This window comes from Schistocerca cancellata, chromosome 8, assembly GCF_023864275.1.
Source record: "Schistocerca cancellata isolate TAMUIC-IGC-003103 chromosome 8, iqSchCanc2.1, whole genome shotgun sequence".
Taxonomy (NCBI): Eukaryota; Metazoa; Arthropoda; class Insecta; order Orthoptera; family Acrididae; genus Schistocerca; species Schistocerca cancellata.
Genome location: NC_064633.1, coordinates 362,187,330 through 362,202,169, shown reverse-complemented (window position 1 = coordinate 362,202,169; position 14,840 = coordinate 362,187,330). Strand labels below are relative to the sequence as shown.

General features: G+C 42.8%; 1 protein-coding gene across 2 annotated transcripts in view; it reads left to right on the top strand.

Moving 5' to 3' along the window:
* Positions 1–14,840, top strand: part of LOC126094904 (glutathione S-transferase D7-like) — a 238,151-nt gene that overhangs the window by 26,966 nt on the left and 196,345 nt on the right. For both annotated transcript variants that reach the window (XM_049909542.1, XM_049909540.1), the window contains exons 2-3: positions 691–846; positions 5,443–5,501. In XM_049909542.1, coding sequence (XP_049765499.1) covers positions 706–846; positions 5,443–5,501 — 200 coding nt within the window. In that variant the 5' untranslated portion in view covers positions 691–705. The remainder of the gene's footprint in view (positions 1–690; positions 847–5,442; positions 5,502–14,840) is intronic.

Here is a 14,840-nt window from a genome sequence, read left to right as displayed (position 1 = left end):
CATCCAAAAATCAAATTTGTTAACAGCTTATCGTTCATCAAATTATCCAGAAAATCTTTAGAAAAGGCTAATATAACTGCATCGGCCCTAAACGACACTAATGAAAGTTATCTAATGAGTAACAGAACGAAATGCGATTATTTTTGTTTTACGCAGACAGTGTTGAGAGTAATATAAATTTTCGAGTATACATCTGTGGATGAGGTGGCGCCGAGAATGTACCGAAGCCTTCAATCTAAAAATCTGCAAAGTCGAAGCAAGACTGCTCAAGTGAATTAGTCTTCTCTCAACATAAAAAATGGCAGTTTCATATTTAATGTTTCAGAACAATACTAAAATTATGAAGATAGGAAGGAAGTTTAGAGTCAGTGAGTAAGGATAATAATGGAGGATACCCCATTCAGTAGGAGGAGCACATCTTTCTACAGTAATTAATCTCTAAAATAATGGTGTTACTTCTTAGCCGTGCAGGATTAGCCGAGCGGTCTGATCAGCTGCACTCTTGGACTCTGCGGCTGATCCCGGCGGCGGTTCGAGTCCTCCCTCGGGCATGTGTGTGTGTGTTTGTCCATAGGATAATTTAAGTTAAGTATTGTGTAAGCTTAGGGACTGATGACCTTAGCAGGTAAGTCCCATAAGATTTCACACACATTTGAACATTTTTATGTTACTTCTTACATCTGTTTTCAGACGCAGCTTGAAAAGATGCCGATAGTTCTGTACCATTTTCCTCTCAGCCCGCCTTGCAGAACGGCTCTGTGCACCGCTAAGGCCCTTGGGCTTGACGTCACCATCAAAATCGTCAACCTCATGAAATGGGAACACCGCAATGAGGACTACGTTAAGGTAATGTGGCGGCTAATAAATCTGGACTGCGTGCACTGTCATGGTTAGTAACGCAGATGGGCACTTAAGCGTTTTTTTAAGAACGTTTAATGCAGTTCTGTAATTGTGCTATATGAGGCTACGAATAAGATGTTATATATATATATATATATATATATATATATGCAACTATGCTTTGTAAACAATATTACATGCATTAGATTTCGGAAACGAAGCATGTGGCTATGCCTGTTTCCTACCCCATGAATAGAGAAGTATGTTTAATGTATGTGAGCTATGAGGTACACATTATCAATAGCTATCAATACACATTGATAAAATGTACACATTATCAATATAAATGTGTAGTGTAATAAAGTCGTTGGTAGTGTCTTCGCTATAGGTAGGGACAATTGTTATGTATGTTCTTCAGAGGAGTCGGAATGTCGCAAGGTGGTAAAAAATAGCATTTTCAGTTGTTAAACCTATAAAATAATTTGAAATTTTCTGTTTAAAGTACTGCAAAATTTGTTAAGAAATTCTAGTTAGTAATATTTTTATTTCATTTTTCAAATTTGTATGTGTTCTCAGGAAAATTACCGAACTTACGGTTACATACAGAAGGCTGTGGATTTCACTCTTCTGTTATAGAAACTCTGACCTCTCGGTCGATATCACTGTCGTAGCAACCAGCTGTGTTTACAGTTCAGGTTTTGATCTGTGAGTTAGTGTTTTGAGTCTTGAGTTTTGTTTGTGCGTTATTCGGAGTTTATCCGTCTTGTTGTTACTTTTAGTGCTGAGTCTCATAAACACATCAAAAAAAAGTTTTGCATCACCTCGGTTCTTAGAGTTCAAGAACCTGTACAGAAAATTGGAATGTGATCAACACAAGCATCATTTCCGCCCTTTTCATTGCCCATGACAACCACACACTGCATTGTGTACTACCACACAGCGAGACCTTCAGATGTGGTGGTCCAGATTGCTGTACACACCGGTACCTCTAATACCCAGTAGCACGTCCTCTTGCATTGATGCATGCCTATATTCATCGTGGCATACTATCCACAAGTTCATCAAGGCACCGTTGGTCCAGATTGTTCCACTCCTCAACGACGATACGGCGTAAATCCCTCAGAGTGGTTGGTCGGTCATGTCGTCCATAAACAGTCCTTTCCAGTCTACCCCAGGCATGTTCGATAGGGTTCATGTCTGAAGAACATGGTGGCCACTCTAGTCGATCGATGTCGTTATCCTGAAGGAAGTCATTCACAAGATGTACACGATAGGGACTTGAATTGTCGTCCTTGAAGACGAATGCCTTGCCAATATGCTGCCGATATGGTTGCACTATCGGTCGGAGGATGGCGTTCCATGACCACTAGTGGCGTACGTCGGCCCCACATAATGCCACCCTAAAACAATAGAGAACCTCCACCTTGCTGCACTCTCTGAACAGTGTGTCTTAGGCGTTCAGCCTGACCGGGTTACCTCTAAACACGTCTCCGACGATTTGCTGGTTGAAGGCATATGCGACACTCATCTGTGAAGGGAACGTGATGTTAATCCTTAGCGGTCCGTTCCGCATTTTGTTGGGCCTATCTGTTCCGTGCTGCCTGGTGTCGTGGTTGCAAAGACGGACCTCGCGATTAACGTCGGGAGTGAAGTTACGCATCACGCAGCCTATTGCGCACAGTTTGAGTCGTTAACACGACGTCATGTGGCTGCAAAAAAAGGAGTTATTCAACACGGTAGCGTTGCTGCCAGGATTCCTCCGAGCTATAATCCGTAGGTGGAGGTCATCCACTGCAGTAGTAGCCCTTGGGCGGCTTGAGCGAGGCATGTCATCGACAGTTCCTGTCCGAACAACATCGCTTTGGATCACTCAAAGACGCCTGGAAATTTTTCATGTTGAGAGCCCTTCCTGGCACTAAGTGACATTGCGGACGCGATTGAAACGCGGTATTGAGCGTCTAGGCATGGTTGAACTACAGACAACACGTGCTGTGTACATCCTTCCTGGTGGAACGACGAACTGATCGGCTGTCGGACCCCCTCCTTCTAATAGGCGTTGCTCATGCATGGTTGTTTACATGTTTGAGCGGGTTTTGTGACATCTCTGAACAGTCAAAGTGACTGTGTCTGTGATACGATATCCACGGTCAAGGTTTTCAGGAGTTCTGAGAACTGGGGTGACGAAAAACTTTTTTTGATGTGTGTAGTAAGAAATCTAGCAGCCTGCCTCTGGAATGAGATTTTCACTCTGCAGCGGAGTGTGCGCTGATATGAAACTTCCTGGCAGATTAAAACTGTGTGTCCGACCGAGACTCGAACTCGGGACCTTTGCCTTTCGCGGGCAAGTGCTCTACCATCTGAGCTACCGAAGCACGAGTCATGCCCGGTACCCACAGCTTTACTTCTGCCAGTATCTCGTCTCCTACCTTCCAAACTTTACAGAAGCTCTCCTGCGAACCTTGCAGAACTAGCACTCCTGAAAGAAAGGATATTGCGGAGACATGGCTTAGTCTCGGTCGGGCACACAGTTTTAATCTGCCAGGAAGTTTCATATCAGCGCACACTCCGCTGCAGAGTGAATATCTCATTCTGGAAACATCCCTCAGGCTGTGGCTAAACCATGTCTCCGCAATATCCTTTCTTTCAGGAGTGCTAGTTCTGTAAGGTTCGCAGGAGAGCTTCTGTAAAGTTTGGAAGGTAGGAGACGAGATACTGGCAGAAGTAAAGCTGTGGGTACCGGGCGTGACTCGTGCTTCGGCAGCTCAGATGGTAGAGCACTTGCCCGCGAAAGGCAAAGGTCCCGAGTTCGAGTCTCGGTCGGGCACACAGTTTTAATCTGCCAGGAAGTTTCAGCTGCCTCTGAATTGATTCAAAGTCTTTCTTTAATCCGATCTGGTACTGATCCCAAACACTCGAGTAGTACTCTAGAATAGGTCGCACTAGCTTTCTACATCCGGTCTACTTTACAGATGAGCACACTTCCTTAGAATTCTCCAATAAACCGAAATCGACCACTCGCCTTTCCTACCACAACCCTCACATACTCGTTCCATTTCATATCACTCTGCAACATTACGCCTCTGGAGGTTCAGCTACTTGGAGACCATTCGCAGTCTTTCATTGATGCCACGTTCCAAAACAACGATGTAATTTTTATGGCCGAGAATGCTCCATATCACCGGCCACAGGTGTTTGCGATTGGTTTGAAGAACATTCTGGACAATTCGAGGGAATGATTTGGCCATCCAGATCACCCGTCATGGATTCCATCGAACATTTATGGAACACAATCGTGAGGTTGCTTCAAGCACAAAATCCTGCACCGTTAACATTTTCGCAATTATGGACGGCTATAGAGGCAGCATGGCTCAATATTTCTGCAGAACTTCCTGCGACTTGTTGAGTCCATGCCAATTCGTGTTCCTGCTCTACGCCGGGCAAAAGGAGATTTGGCACGATGTTAGGAGATATCCTTGAGTTTTGTCACCTAAGTGCAAGTTTGTTTAACTAAGAACTGTGTGACTAGCGAATGGTAAAATTATCGGTACTATTTTGCGGGTGAGAAATTTTAATGTGTACGGGGATCGCCAAAGTTCGCCAAAAAATTTCGAGAAAGTGTACTCTCTTAATCTGAATAATTAACGAACTAATGTGTTATCTTGGTGAAAGTATGCGTTCTTGGAAACCAAAAATTTGGTGCTACAAAACTATGGCACTAGATTTTTGAAATAATTTCACATTAAGATTGGAATATTCTGGAACATAAAAATTTTCAACATAAATAATTTCTGAAACGTAAAGGTTTGGAAAAAGTGTAACCTACGTTGCAAAGCGAAGAATAAGGACTTAAATAAAATAACAAATCTGGCATAATTGAATTTTGACGTGCACATGGTTCCTAGTTATCTTAAATTACGAATATTTGTTTAAATAAAATATTTCCAGATGAATTAAATATGTCATGCTCATCGGCAGTAGACAATTTATGCAGTGAAAAATGAATTGTCACTTGAATAGGAAATTAGTTCGTGTAACTATTGCATGTGTACTGCTAATGGGAAAAAAGGTGTGAAAAGAAAATGATAATATTGGCTTCATGAGTAGTATAACAACAACGAGGATACTTCCACCTTGATCTGTTACAAGCAACAGTTAGATTCTGAATGTTAGAACAACTCTACAGAATACAGGAACTAGTACACGAGGCAAAAACAGCAAGCCGAGTAACGATTTGCCATAAATTCCGACTTAAGTTGGTTAGTCATTCGAAATTAAAATAGCCATAATGTGTCTTGTATTTACATTTGTCCTTATGTCTATTAAAATGTGAGCGTATTTATTCTGTCTCTTGAGCAATTTTGCCATGCATTGCAGAGATTATTTACACGAACAAATCAAATACTGTATTCTAAACCATTGGCAACTCGCAGATCTGAGAATGATTAAATTTTGTAATATAGCCAACATTGTTAAGTTCAGGAAATGACTAATCTAAAACTTTTTAGTGTAATCTGTATATTCTGCTTCACGGATGAAATGTCTAGTTTCGCATAATGTAAGACTAATGTGACTGCGAGTTGTGACCAAATCCTTTCGTTTCAGATGAATCCAGAGCATACAATACCGTCTCTGGACGATAATGGTTTGTTCATATGGCACAGGTAAGCATATTTTGTTCAGTTATAATTTCTGTTCCGAAATATAATGCCGAGTCGCATTATTATAACAGCCAGCTAGTGTCCAGGGTAAATGCTGTTAGCAACAGAGTGAAGAGATATGAAGCAGACGTGCTCAGTCTTGAGTAGTTAGGCCTCGACAGTATCTGCAGCCATGCTGTGTGCTGTGTTCCACACACCTACTGAAATGCATATGAATAAAGACACAGTCTTCGACACTTGGTGTGGTTTATTGTGCTAAACGGTTTCGGCCTTCGTTGCAGGTCTTCCTCAGGTCCGTACATCTATTCACTGCGAAGCTCAGCTAGTCGACGTGGAAAAGATTCAGTTAAACTGAATAAAATATATCAAGTGACCCAGTCCGTGTCTTTCTTCATTAGCAATTCCGATATCCTGGTTAAACTGTTTAATTCTTCACTGTTGTCGTCGTTGTCGTCGTCGTCGTCATTGTCGTCAGATGTTTATTGAAGCCGCCATGGATGATGCTCAAACGTATTTAAAAACCTCGCGGAACTGTCATAGCAGTGTCGCACTGCAAGCAAAGCGCATATTTGTGCGTAAGCTTCCCTGACTCTTCGTAAAAAATAGCTGAAATTACGCTGTAGTTATATTCATTATCGCGGCTAACGAACTAAAACATTAACTTTGTTTCCCTTAATGCCGCAATATCCCTTTATCCACCTGGGACCTACCTCCTCAGACAGTGTGGAATATCATCTGTTCCTGTACGTAGTCCAAGGAGGTGATTATTTTCTCCGTTACATAAGTGCCTGTGGAATTTAAGTGGTAATATGCTATCTAATATTATGATTATCAGTTCTTGCACTTGGTAGCGGAAATGAAGGTTGCTCATTGCGTCTATGGCATTCAACAAGCCGTAGGTGTATTGTGGATCGCACCAAATGATGAGCAAATTAGGAAGCTCGGTTTCGTTACTGGGTACGGGCTAGGACAATCTGGAGTTGTTGAGCAGCGGGTCGCTGAGCGCTGCCAGTCCTTTGTAACCGTACATTCTGGGCGGGCTTCAGCGAGCACTCTTGAGACGCGACAGTGGAACGTTGCGTGTCACAGAGGACGGAAACCTTGGCTTAACCGCCTGTATCGCGAAGATAGTACAGATTTCTAGAAGAAACTCCTCAACCTCTGGGTGTGCTACGTGTTGATGTGATGGATGGCTGCTGAGCCGAAAAAGTAGTTAGTGGACATCCTGTAATTAACCTGCCGCACCTCAGTTATGTAAGGATTATACAACAAAACGGGGCTCTATCTGGGTGGACACCTATTTCCATGGCTACTAGTGTCACAGCAGAATGTCGTACAGAAGAATCAACAACTAAGAAAAATGTGCACAATGACAGGATTCATTTATAACAAAATGTACTTACATTTATTGAAAAGGAAGAAGGGATATTCGAAACTGTGTGTCGATATATTCAGAAGGTGTTAGAATTTGTAACTAAACCGCTAAAATCAGTGAAACGGCCTTTAAGTAGGCTGTTTAGGTTTTTTTTTATTGGTAACGCCACGTAGCGCTCTATATGAAAATCACTGACTGTGCTGCGTGCAGTCTGAGGCTGGTCGGCATTGTTGCAATAGTCGCTATTGTAGTGTTGGGCAGTTGGCTGTTAACAGCGCGTAGCGTTGCGCAGTGGTGGATGTGGTTGGTTGGTTGGTTGGTTTAAGGATTAAAGGGACCAAACTGCGGTGGATGTGGGGAGTGAGGTGACGGATTTTTGAGAGCGTATGATCTGGACGTGTGTCCATCAGAGACAGTAAATTTGTAATATTGGCTATCATGGACTGATATATATATATATATATATATATATATATATATATATATATATATATATATATATATATATATATATATATAAAATGACTTTCGAACACTATAAAGGTAAATACATTTACATTGTTTGTTCTCTATCAAAATCTTTCTTTTGCTAACTATGCCTATCAGTAGTTAGTGCCTTCAGTAGTTTGAATCTTTTATTTAGCTGGCAGTAGTGGCGCTCACTGTATTGCAGTAGTTCGAGTAACGAAGATTTTTGTGAGGTAAGTGATTTGTGAAACGTATAGGTTAATTTAGTCAGGGCCATTCTCTTGTAGGGATTATTGAAAGTCAGATTACGTTGCGCTAAAAATATTGTGTGTCAGTTTAAGCACAGTCATGTATAATTTTTCTAAGGCGACGTTTCAGGCTTACAATCCGACCAGCTGCTTAAATGAAACATCTACATCTAAATCTACGTCTACATTCACATGACCGCAGTTCACATTTAACAGCTTGGCAGAGAGTTCATCGAATCAGTTTAATACTATTTATCTACTGTTCCACTCTCAAAACTGATCAGGAGAAAAACGTATTCTTAAACCGTTTCGTGAGAGCACTGATTTCTCTTATTTTATTACGATGCTCATTTATAACACTTGTGGGTGTACAGAGCCAATTGCCACTTTTCGCAATATGCAGATATCTTGTCTACATCATTTTGCAGTTGGCTCCCATCTCCTGATGACTTTACTAGACCCTAAACGACAGAATCATCTGCAAACAATTTGAGTGTTGCTGAGATTGTCTCGTAAATGGTTTATGTAGATCAGGAACAGCAAAAGCCTATAACACTTCATTGGAGAACGCCAGATATTGTTCTGTCTTCCTCGATGATTTTCCGTCACTTACGGTGGTTGCCTCTGTCCCTCAGCCAAATGCAGTCGCTTGTCCTGTTTGAGAGTAAACCTCTCAGAATGCAAGATCCGGGCAGTCACAGAGGGTGTGGTTATTGTGGTTGGGAGCTCCAATTTTAGATGCATTATGGGGCCCCTTAGGAACATGGCTGCCAAGCAGGGGAAGAGAGCCAATGTGCACTTCGTGTGCATGCCGGGTGGAGTCACTTAAGACGTGGAACAAATCATTCTGGATGCCATGAAGAGCACAGGATGCAGCCAACTGCAGATGATGGCTCACTTCTGTGCCAATGATGTGTGTCGCTTTGGATCGGAAGAAGTACTCTCTGGTTTTGAAAGGCTATCAAGAAGTGACTTTTTTTTTTTTTTTTTTTTATCTTATGGGACTTAGCTGCTAAGGTCATCAGTCCCTAAGCTTACACACTACTTAACCTGAATTATCCTAAGAACAAACACACACACCCATGCCCGAGGGAGGACTCGGACCTCCGCCGGTACCAGCCGCACAGTCCACGACAGCAGCGCTCCAGACCGCTCGGCTAATCCCGCGCGGCTCCAGAAGAGATAAAGGCTACCAGTCTTGGTCGCGAGATGGACAGGACCGACTGCGGACTTCTGGTACAGAGTCCACTGCGCGCAGGAGGCGGCTAGCAGGGCTGTATGGTGTGGACTGGGCGGTTTGTTAGGTTAGAGGGTCTCGCGAAACTCAAAAAGGGCTTCAGTCTCAAACGGAGCATGTAGAATTCAGGAAGAACGTAGATCTAGGAACCATCGGTATAACAGTTGTAAATTGTCATAGTTGTGTTGGCAAAGTAACAGAGCTCCAAGCGCTGTTAGAAAGCACTGATGCTCAAATCGTTATAGACTCCGAAAGCTGGATAAAACTGAAGACAAGTTCAGCCGAAATTTTTGCGTTGGATCTAACGGTGTTCAGAAATGATAGCCTAAATACAGTTGGTGGTGGGTTCCCTGCTGGTGGTAGAAGTAGTTTATCTTGTAGCGAAATTTAAGTGGATAATTCCCGTGAATTAAAAGCCATTTTTGGCAACCGGAAGAACAATAATAATTGGATCTCTTTACCGAAATCCCAACTCAGATGATTCAGTTGCTGAAATGTTGAAAGAAAACTTGAATCTTATTTCAAACACCTACCCGACTCATGAATTGGTGGTGATGTAAATTTACCCTTGATATGTTGGCCAAAATACATGTTTAAATCCGGAGGTACGCATATAACATCATCCAAAATTATACTAAACACATTCTCTGAAAGCCCGCATCTCGTGGTCGTGCGGTAGCGTTCTCGCTTCCCACGCCCGGGTTCCCGGGTTCGATTCCCGGCGGGATCAGGGATTTTCTCTGCCTCGTGATGGCTGGGTGTTGTGTGCTGTCCTTAGGTTAGTTAGGTTTAAGTAGTTCTAAGTTCTAGGGGACTGATGACCATAGATGTTAAGTCCCATAGTGCTCAGAGCCATTTGAACCATTCTCTGAAAATTATTTGGAACCCACTCAAATAGTGAACAGTTGTGAAAACACACTTGGGCTCTTAGCAACAAATAACCCTGAGCTAATAACGAGCATGAAAACGGATACAGGAATTAGTGAACACAGAGTTGCCGTAGGGAGACTGACTCCCGTAACTCCCAAACCCTCCAAAAATAAACTAAAATATATCTATTGAATAAAGCGGATAAAAATTCGCTTGATGTCTTCCTGAGAGACAATCTCCACTTCTTCCAAATTACCAGTGTCAGTGTAGATCAGATGTGGCTTGAATTCAGAGAAATAGAGACGACAGCAATTGATAGATTTATACCGAATAGATTAACAGATTACGGAGTTTATCCACCATGCCACACAAAACAAATCAGAACACTGTTGCAGAAACAAATAAGAAAGCATGCCAAATTTAAATTAACGCATAATCATCAAGACTGGTGATCTTTCACAGACGCTCAAAATTTATTGCGGACTTCAATGCGAGATGTTTACACTATCTTCCACAATGGAACTTCGTCTCGAAACCTGGCAGAAAATTCGAAGATATTCTGGTCGTATGTAAAACATGCTAGTGGCAAGACACAATCAGTGCCTTCTCTGCACGATAGCAAAGGACATAGTGTCAATGACTGTGCTGCTAAAACTATTGTGTTACTAAACACATCCTTCCAAAATTCCTTCACCAAAGAATACGAAGTAGATGTTCGAGAATTCGAATCAAGAACAGCTGCCAACATGAGTAGCTTAGAAAGTGATACCCTCGGAGAAGTGAAGCAACTTAAACCACTTAATAAAAGCAAGTCTTCCGGTTCAGGCTGTATACCAATTAGGTTCCTTTCAGAGTATGCTGATGAGATACCTCTGTATTTTGCAATCATATACAACCGCTCGCTCAACGAAAGATCCTTATCCAAAGACTGGAAAGTTGCACAGGTCACACCAATATTCAAGAAAGGCAATAGCAGTAATCCACTTAATTACCGGCCTTTATCATGAACGTCAGTATCCAGTACGATTCTGGAACATATATTGTGTTCGAACATTATGAATTATTTGAAGAGAACGATCTATTGACACATTGCCAACACGGATTTAGAAAACACAAGACAACTAACTCTTTATTCACACCAAGTGTTGAGTGCTATCGACAAGAGATTTCAAGTTGTTTCCATATTTCTAGATTTCCAGAAGGCTTTTGACACCGTACCTCCCAAGCTGTTATGGAACAGTGTTATGGAATACAGTCTCAGGTGTGCGACTGGATTCCTGATTTCCTGTCAGAGAGATAACAGTTCGAAGTGATTGACGGAAAGTCATCGGGTAAAAAAGAAGTGATTTCGGTGTCTTCTGCTATTCCTTTTCTGCATAAACGATTTAGGAGACTATCTGAGGAGCCGTCTTAGGTTGTTTGCAGATGATGCAGCCGTCTATCGTCTAGTAGAGTCATCAGGAGATCAAAAGCAATTGCAAAACGATTTAGATAAGATATCTGTATAGTGCGAAAATAGGCAATTGATCCTAAATAATGAAAAGTGTGTGGTCATACACATGAGTGCTAAAAGGAATCCGTTTAACTTCGGTTACACGATAAATCAGTCATATATAAAGGCCGTAAATTCAGCTAAACACCTAGGGGTAAAATCTGTAGAAAAAGACAGATTGCACTACATCCTGCAAATAACTGAGGACGTAGGTTGCGAGTGCTACTCTGAGATGAAAAGGTTGGCACAGGAACGGAATTCGCGGCCGGCCGCATCAAGCCAGTCAGAAGGTGATGACTCAAAAAGAAAAGGAGGGAGTAGAGTAGAGACTGCACTCCTGCTTTTGTTTTTAATTCGATTATTAATGAAATTTTAACTGAAGTCCACAACCACATACCTGTATTTAGAGACAGGTCTAAGCAGGGGGACACTCTTGACTGTTCAACGATTTACCCTTATCACGTCCTCGAGATTCGCTTCCCAATACAATTTACCACTTTAACGCAGCGTTACATGCAATCTTAAGCGTACTGAATCAAGAGGAATGACCGAGCGAGGTGGCGCAGTGGTTAGACACTGGACTCGCATTCGGAAGGACGACGGTTCAATCCCGCGTCCGGCCATCCTGATTTAGGTTTTCCGTGATTTCCCTAAATCACTCCAGGCAAATGCCGGGATGGTTCCTCTGAAAGGGCACGGCCGACTTCCTTCCACATCCTTCCCATATCCAATGAGACCGATGACCACGCTGTCTGGTCTCCTTCCCCAAACCAACCAACCAACCAACCAAGAGGAATGTGTTAATACCTGCAAATTTCAAGTTTGTTCCGACTCCCCGAGTGCCCTTAAATGTATTTAACGAATGTACTCAGGAGACAAATAAGTCCGTAACACTCAGGTCTGTTCTTCACCTGCGAAGAATGGGGCTATCATTCTCATGAATAGCAGGGCGCAAGCGGATTCATGATAATGAACTGGCGGGTTTTGCATCCATGGACGCGTGTATTCTAAATCAAGTGGGTCAGTGTGCTGCCCCTATGTGCTATGCCCTCGCATTGTAAGCACGGAGATGTGGCCACACGAAGAAGAGTGGCTGGAAGCGGTGGACAAAATTGCGACTGGTGGAACCAACTACTAGGCTGTGTTGTAACTGCTTCCGGCTACTAAGGGGACATGGAAGAACTTCTCACGCCACTTCGAGTAGGGCATAGTCTGATGACGTATCGATTCCTGTTCTGGAAAGAGAATCCTCAAATAGGCGATGTTGGTGACGTGCCGATTTCAGCACACCACATAGTAAATAAAAGTACTCTCTGACAAAAAAAAAAAAAAAAAAAACTACCTACCACGAAGGAATTATCCGAATGGGAAAGGAAACTGGTAGATGTGATGTACATGTGCAGATAAACAAATGATTACAATTTCTGAAAAGTTGGATGATTTATTCATGAAAAAGGACTTCCCAAAATCAGCAGGCCAGTAACGCGTTGGTCTATTTCTATCCGTTATCCAAGCAGTTACTCGGCCTGGAATTGATTGATAAAGTCGTTGGATGTTCACCTGAGGGATATCGTGCCAAATTCTGTCCAATTGGCGCTTTAGATCGTCAAAATGGCGAGCTGGTTGGAGGACCCTGCCCATAATTATCCAAAGGTTCCCAATTGACGAGAGATCCGGCGACCTCGCGGTCCAAGGTAGGGTTTGGTAAGCACGAGACTAACAGCAGAAACTCTCGCCATGTATGCACGTGCATTACCTTGCTGAAATGTAAGCCCAGGTTAGCTTGTCGTGAAGAACAACAAAACGGGACGTAGAACATCATCGAGGTATCACTGTGTTGTAACGGTGTCGCGGATGACAATCAAAGGGTCCTGCTATAGCCCCTAAGACTACGAAATCACTACCAATATCAATCATCGTCGCTAGAGCGTACGTAGAATGAGTATCTGTAGCTAGCAAAATCGCCTTATTAACTGCGTCTTCAGTTGACTTGCGTCTTGTAAACCCGTATTGGTGAGGGCTCATTCCGTGTAACAGTGTGTCATCTTGTAACCTTTTCAAATATCTTGCCGAGAACCTACAAAAGACAAATTGGTCTGTAGGACTTGGGTATAATTGGATCCTTATCTTGCCATTTACTGATTATGACCATTTGAGCGTTCTTCCACGGTGCAGCGGCTGTTCCTTGCAAGATACACTCATTGCACAGCTCGCACAAGTAACTGTCTAATTGGTCACATAAGGCTTGTATTACTTCGGGAGGGACCCCGTCCAGTCCTAGAGATTTTTTTCTTTTTCATTCTTAAAATTATATGCCTAATTTCTTCTTGTGAGAAAGGATAGACAAGTTTATTGTTCTGTATTCTTCCCATAACATTTCCTGTAACCTACGCTGATTATCCGTCTCGCCTTCTTCTCCAAGGTCAGGAAGTAGTGTTTCCATTAGCACGGCTGACTCTTCCCAATTTTCTGTCACCGTCCCATCATTCCTTCTGATCGTGGGTAACTGTTGGTGTTAGTATTTTCCCGCAGACTATTTTATGTGGTACACGCCAGGGATCGGTTTCTAAGTTAGCCTCCACGAATTGCTTCCATCGTCCCATTTCCGTTTTCCCCAACTCTTCCTTAAAACGTTGTTTAAAATACCTGTATCTACGCAAGCTTCGGGCTCTTTCTTCTTCAACGATGCTGCTCTGGCACAGCTCCCTGGCTCTTCTTGTTCTGCATCTTAATTTCTGCAGAGCCTCTGTCCAGACGCAAAGTACTTTCTTAGAATGACCTTCGCTGATAGGTACCGATGCATCCATTGCTCTATGTATAGCCACTGTTAGTTCTTGCGCTTTAACGTCTACATTATCACCCAGCGATTGACTTCCTGGACACTGAAACACTCTTCTTAGTTCTTCCCACTTAGCGTCCTTGATCTCATAATTGGACCTTATGCGCGCGTTTTCTGTGTCGTCTTGGATCTCCCAGCCAGTGATGGTATAGTGTACGATATTGTGGTCACTCGATGCCATTCCACTCGTAACCTTCCAGCCTTTCACACGGCGTGCCCCTGCCGTATCTGCTAAAATGATGTCAATATTTAACGTTGCTCCGACCCTCCCTTCGAAGGTTGGCGGATTGTAAGGTGCATTCAGTACCTACAGGTTCAGTTCCATAATGGCCTCTTCTAGTTGTCTTCCACGGCCATCTGTCAGGCAGACATGTCACAATACTGACTTCGCATTTGCATCAGTGGAGTACACAAGAGGCTTAGTTCGTCCTAGGTGACTGATATCCTTTAGTCTTAGGAGATACTCGTCGCTCTCATCACTAAATTGAAAATACATGGAAACCAGGATGCAATCGTCCCTTCCGGTTGACGTTTCCACACAAATTACGTCTTCTGAACAGTACTGCGATATTTTTGTCACTGTTATGGCCTTATTAAGTACTTTTATTACTGCCATGGTGCGTTTCCCTTGTGTGACTATCTGGTCAGTTATTGGCATACAGGGGATATTTCCTACCTTCGTGTACTGTTCTTGGAGGCACACTACATCTAACTGCAACTCTTCTGCCACTCTTCTAGCCCCATGCAATACACTGACACTTCTCATGGCATTAAGGTATCCTATCTTTATCTCCATTAGGGGTGACGGGTATA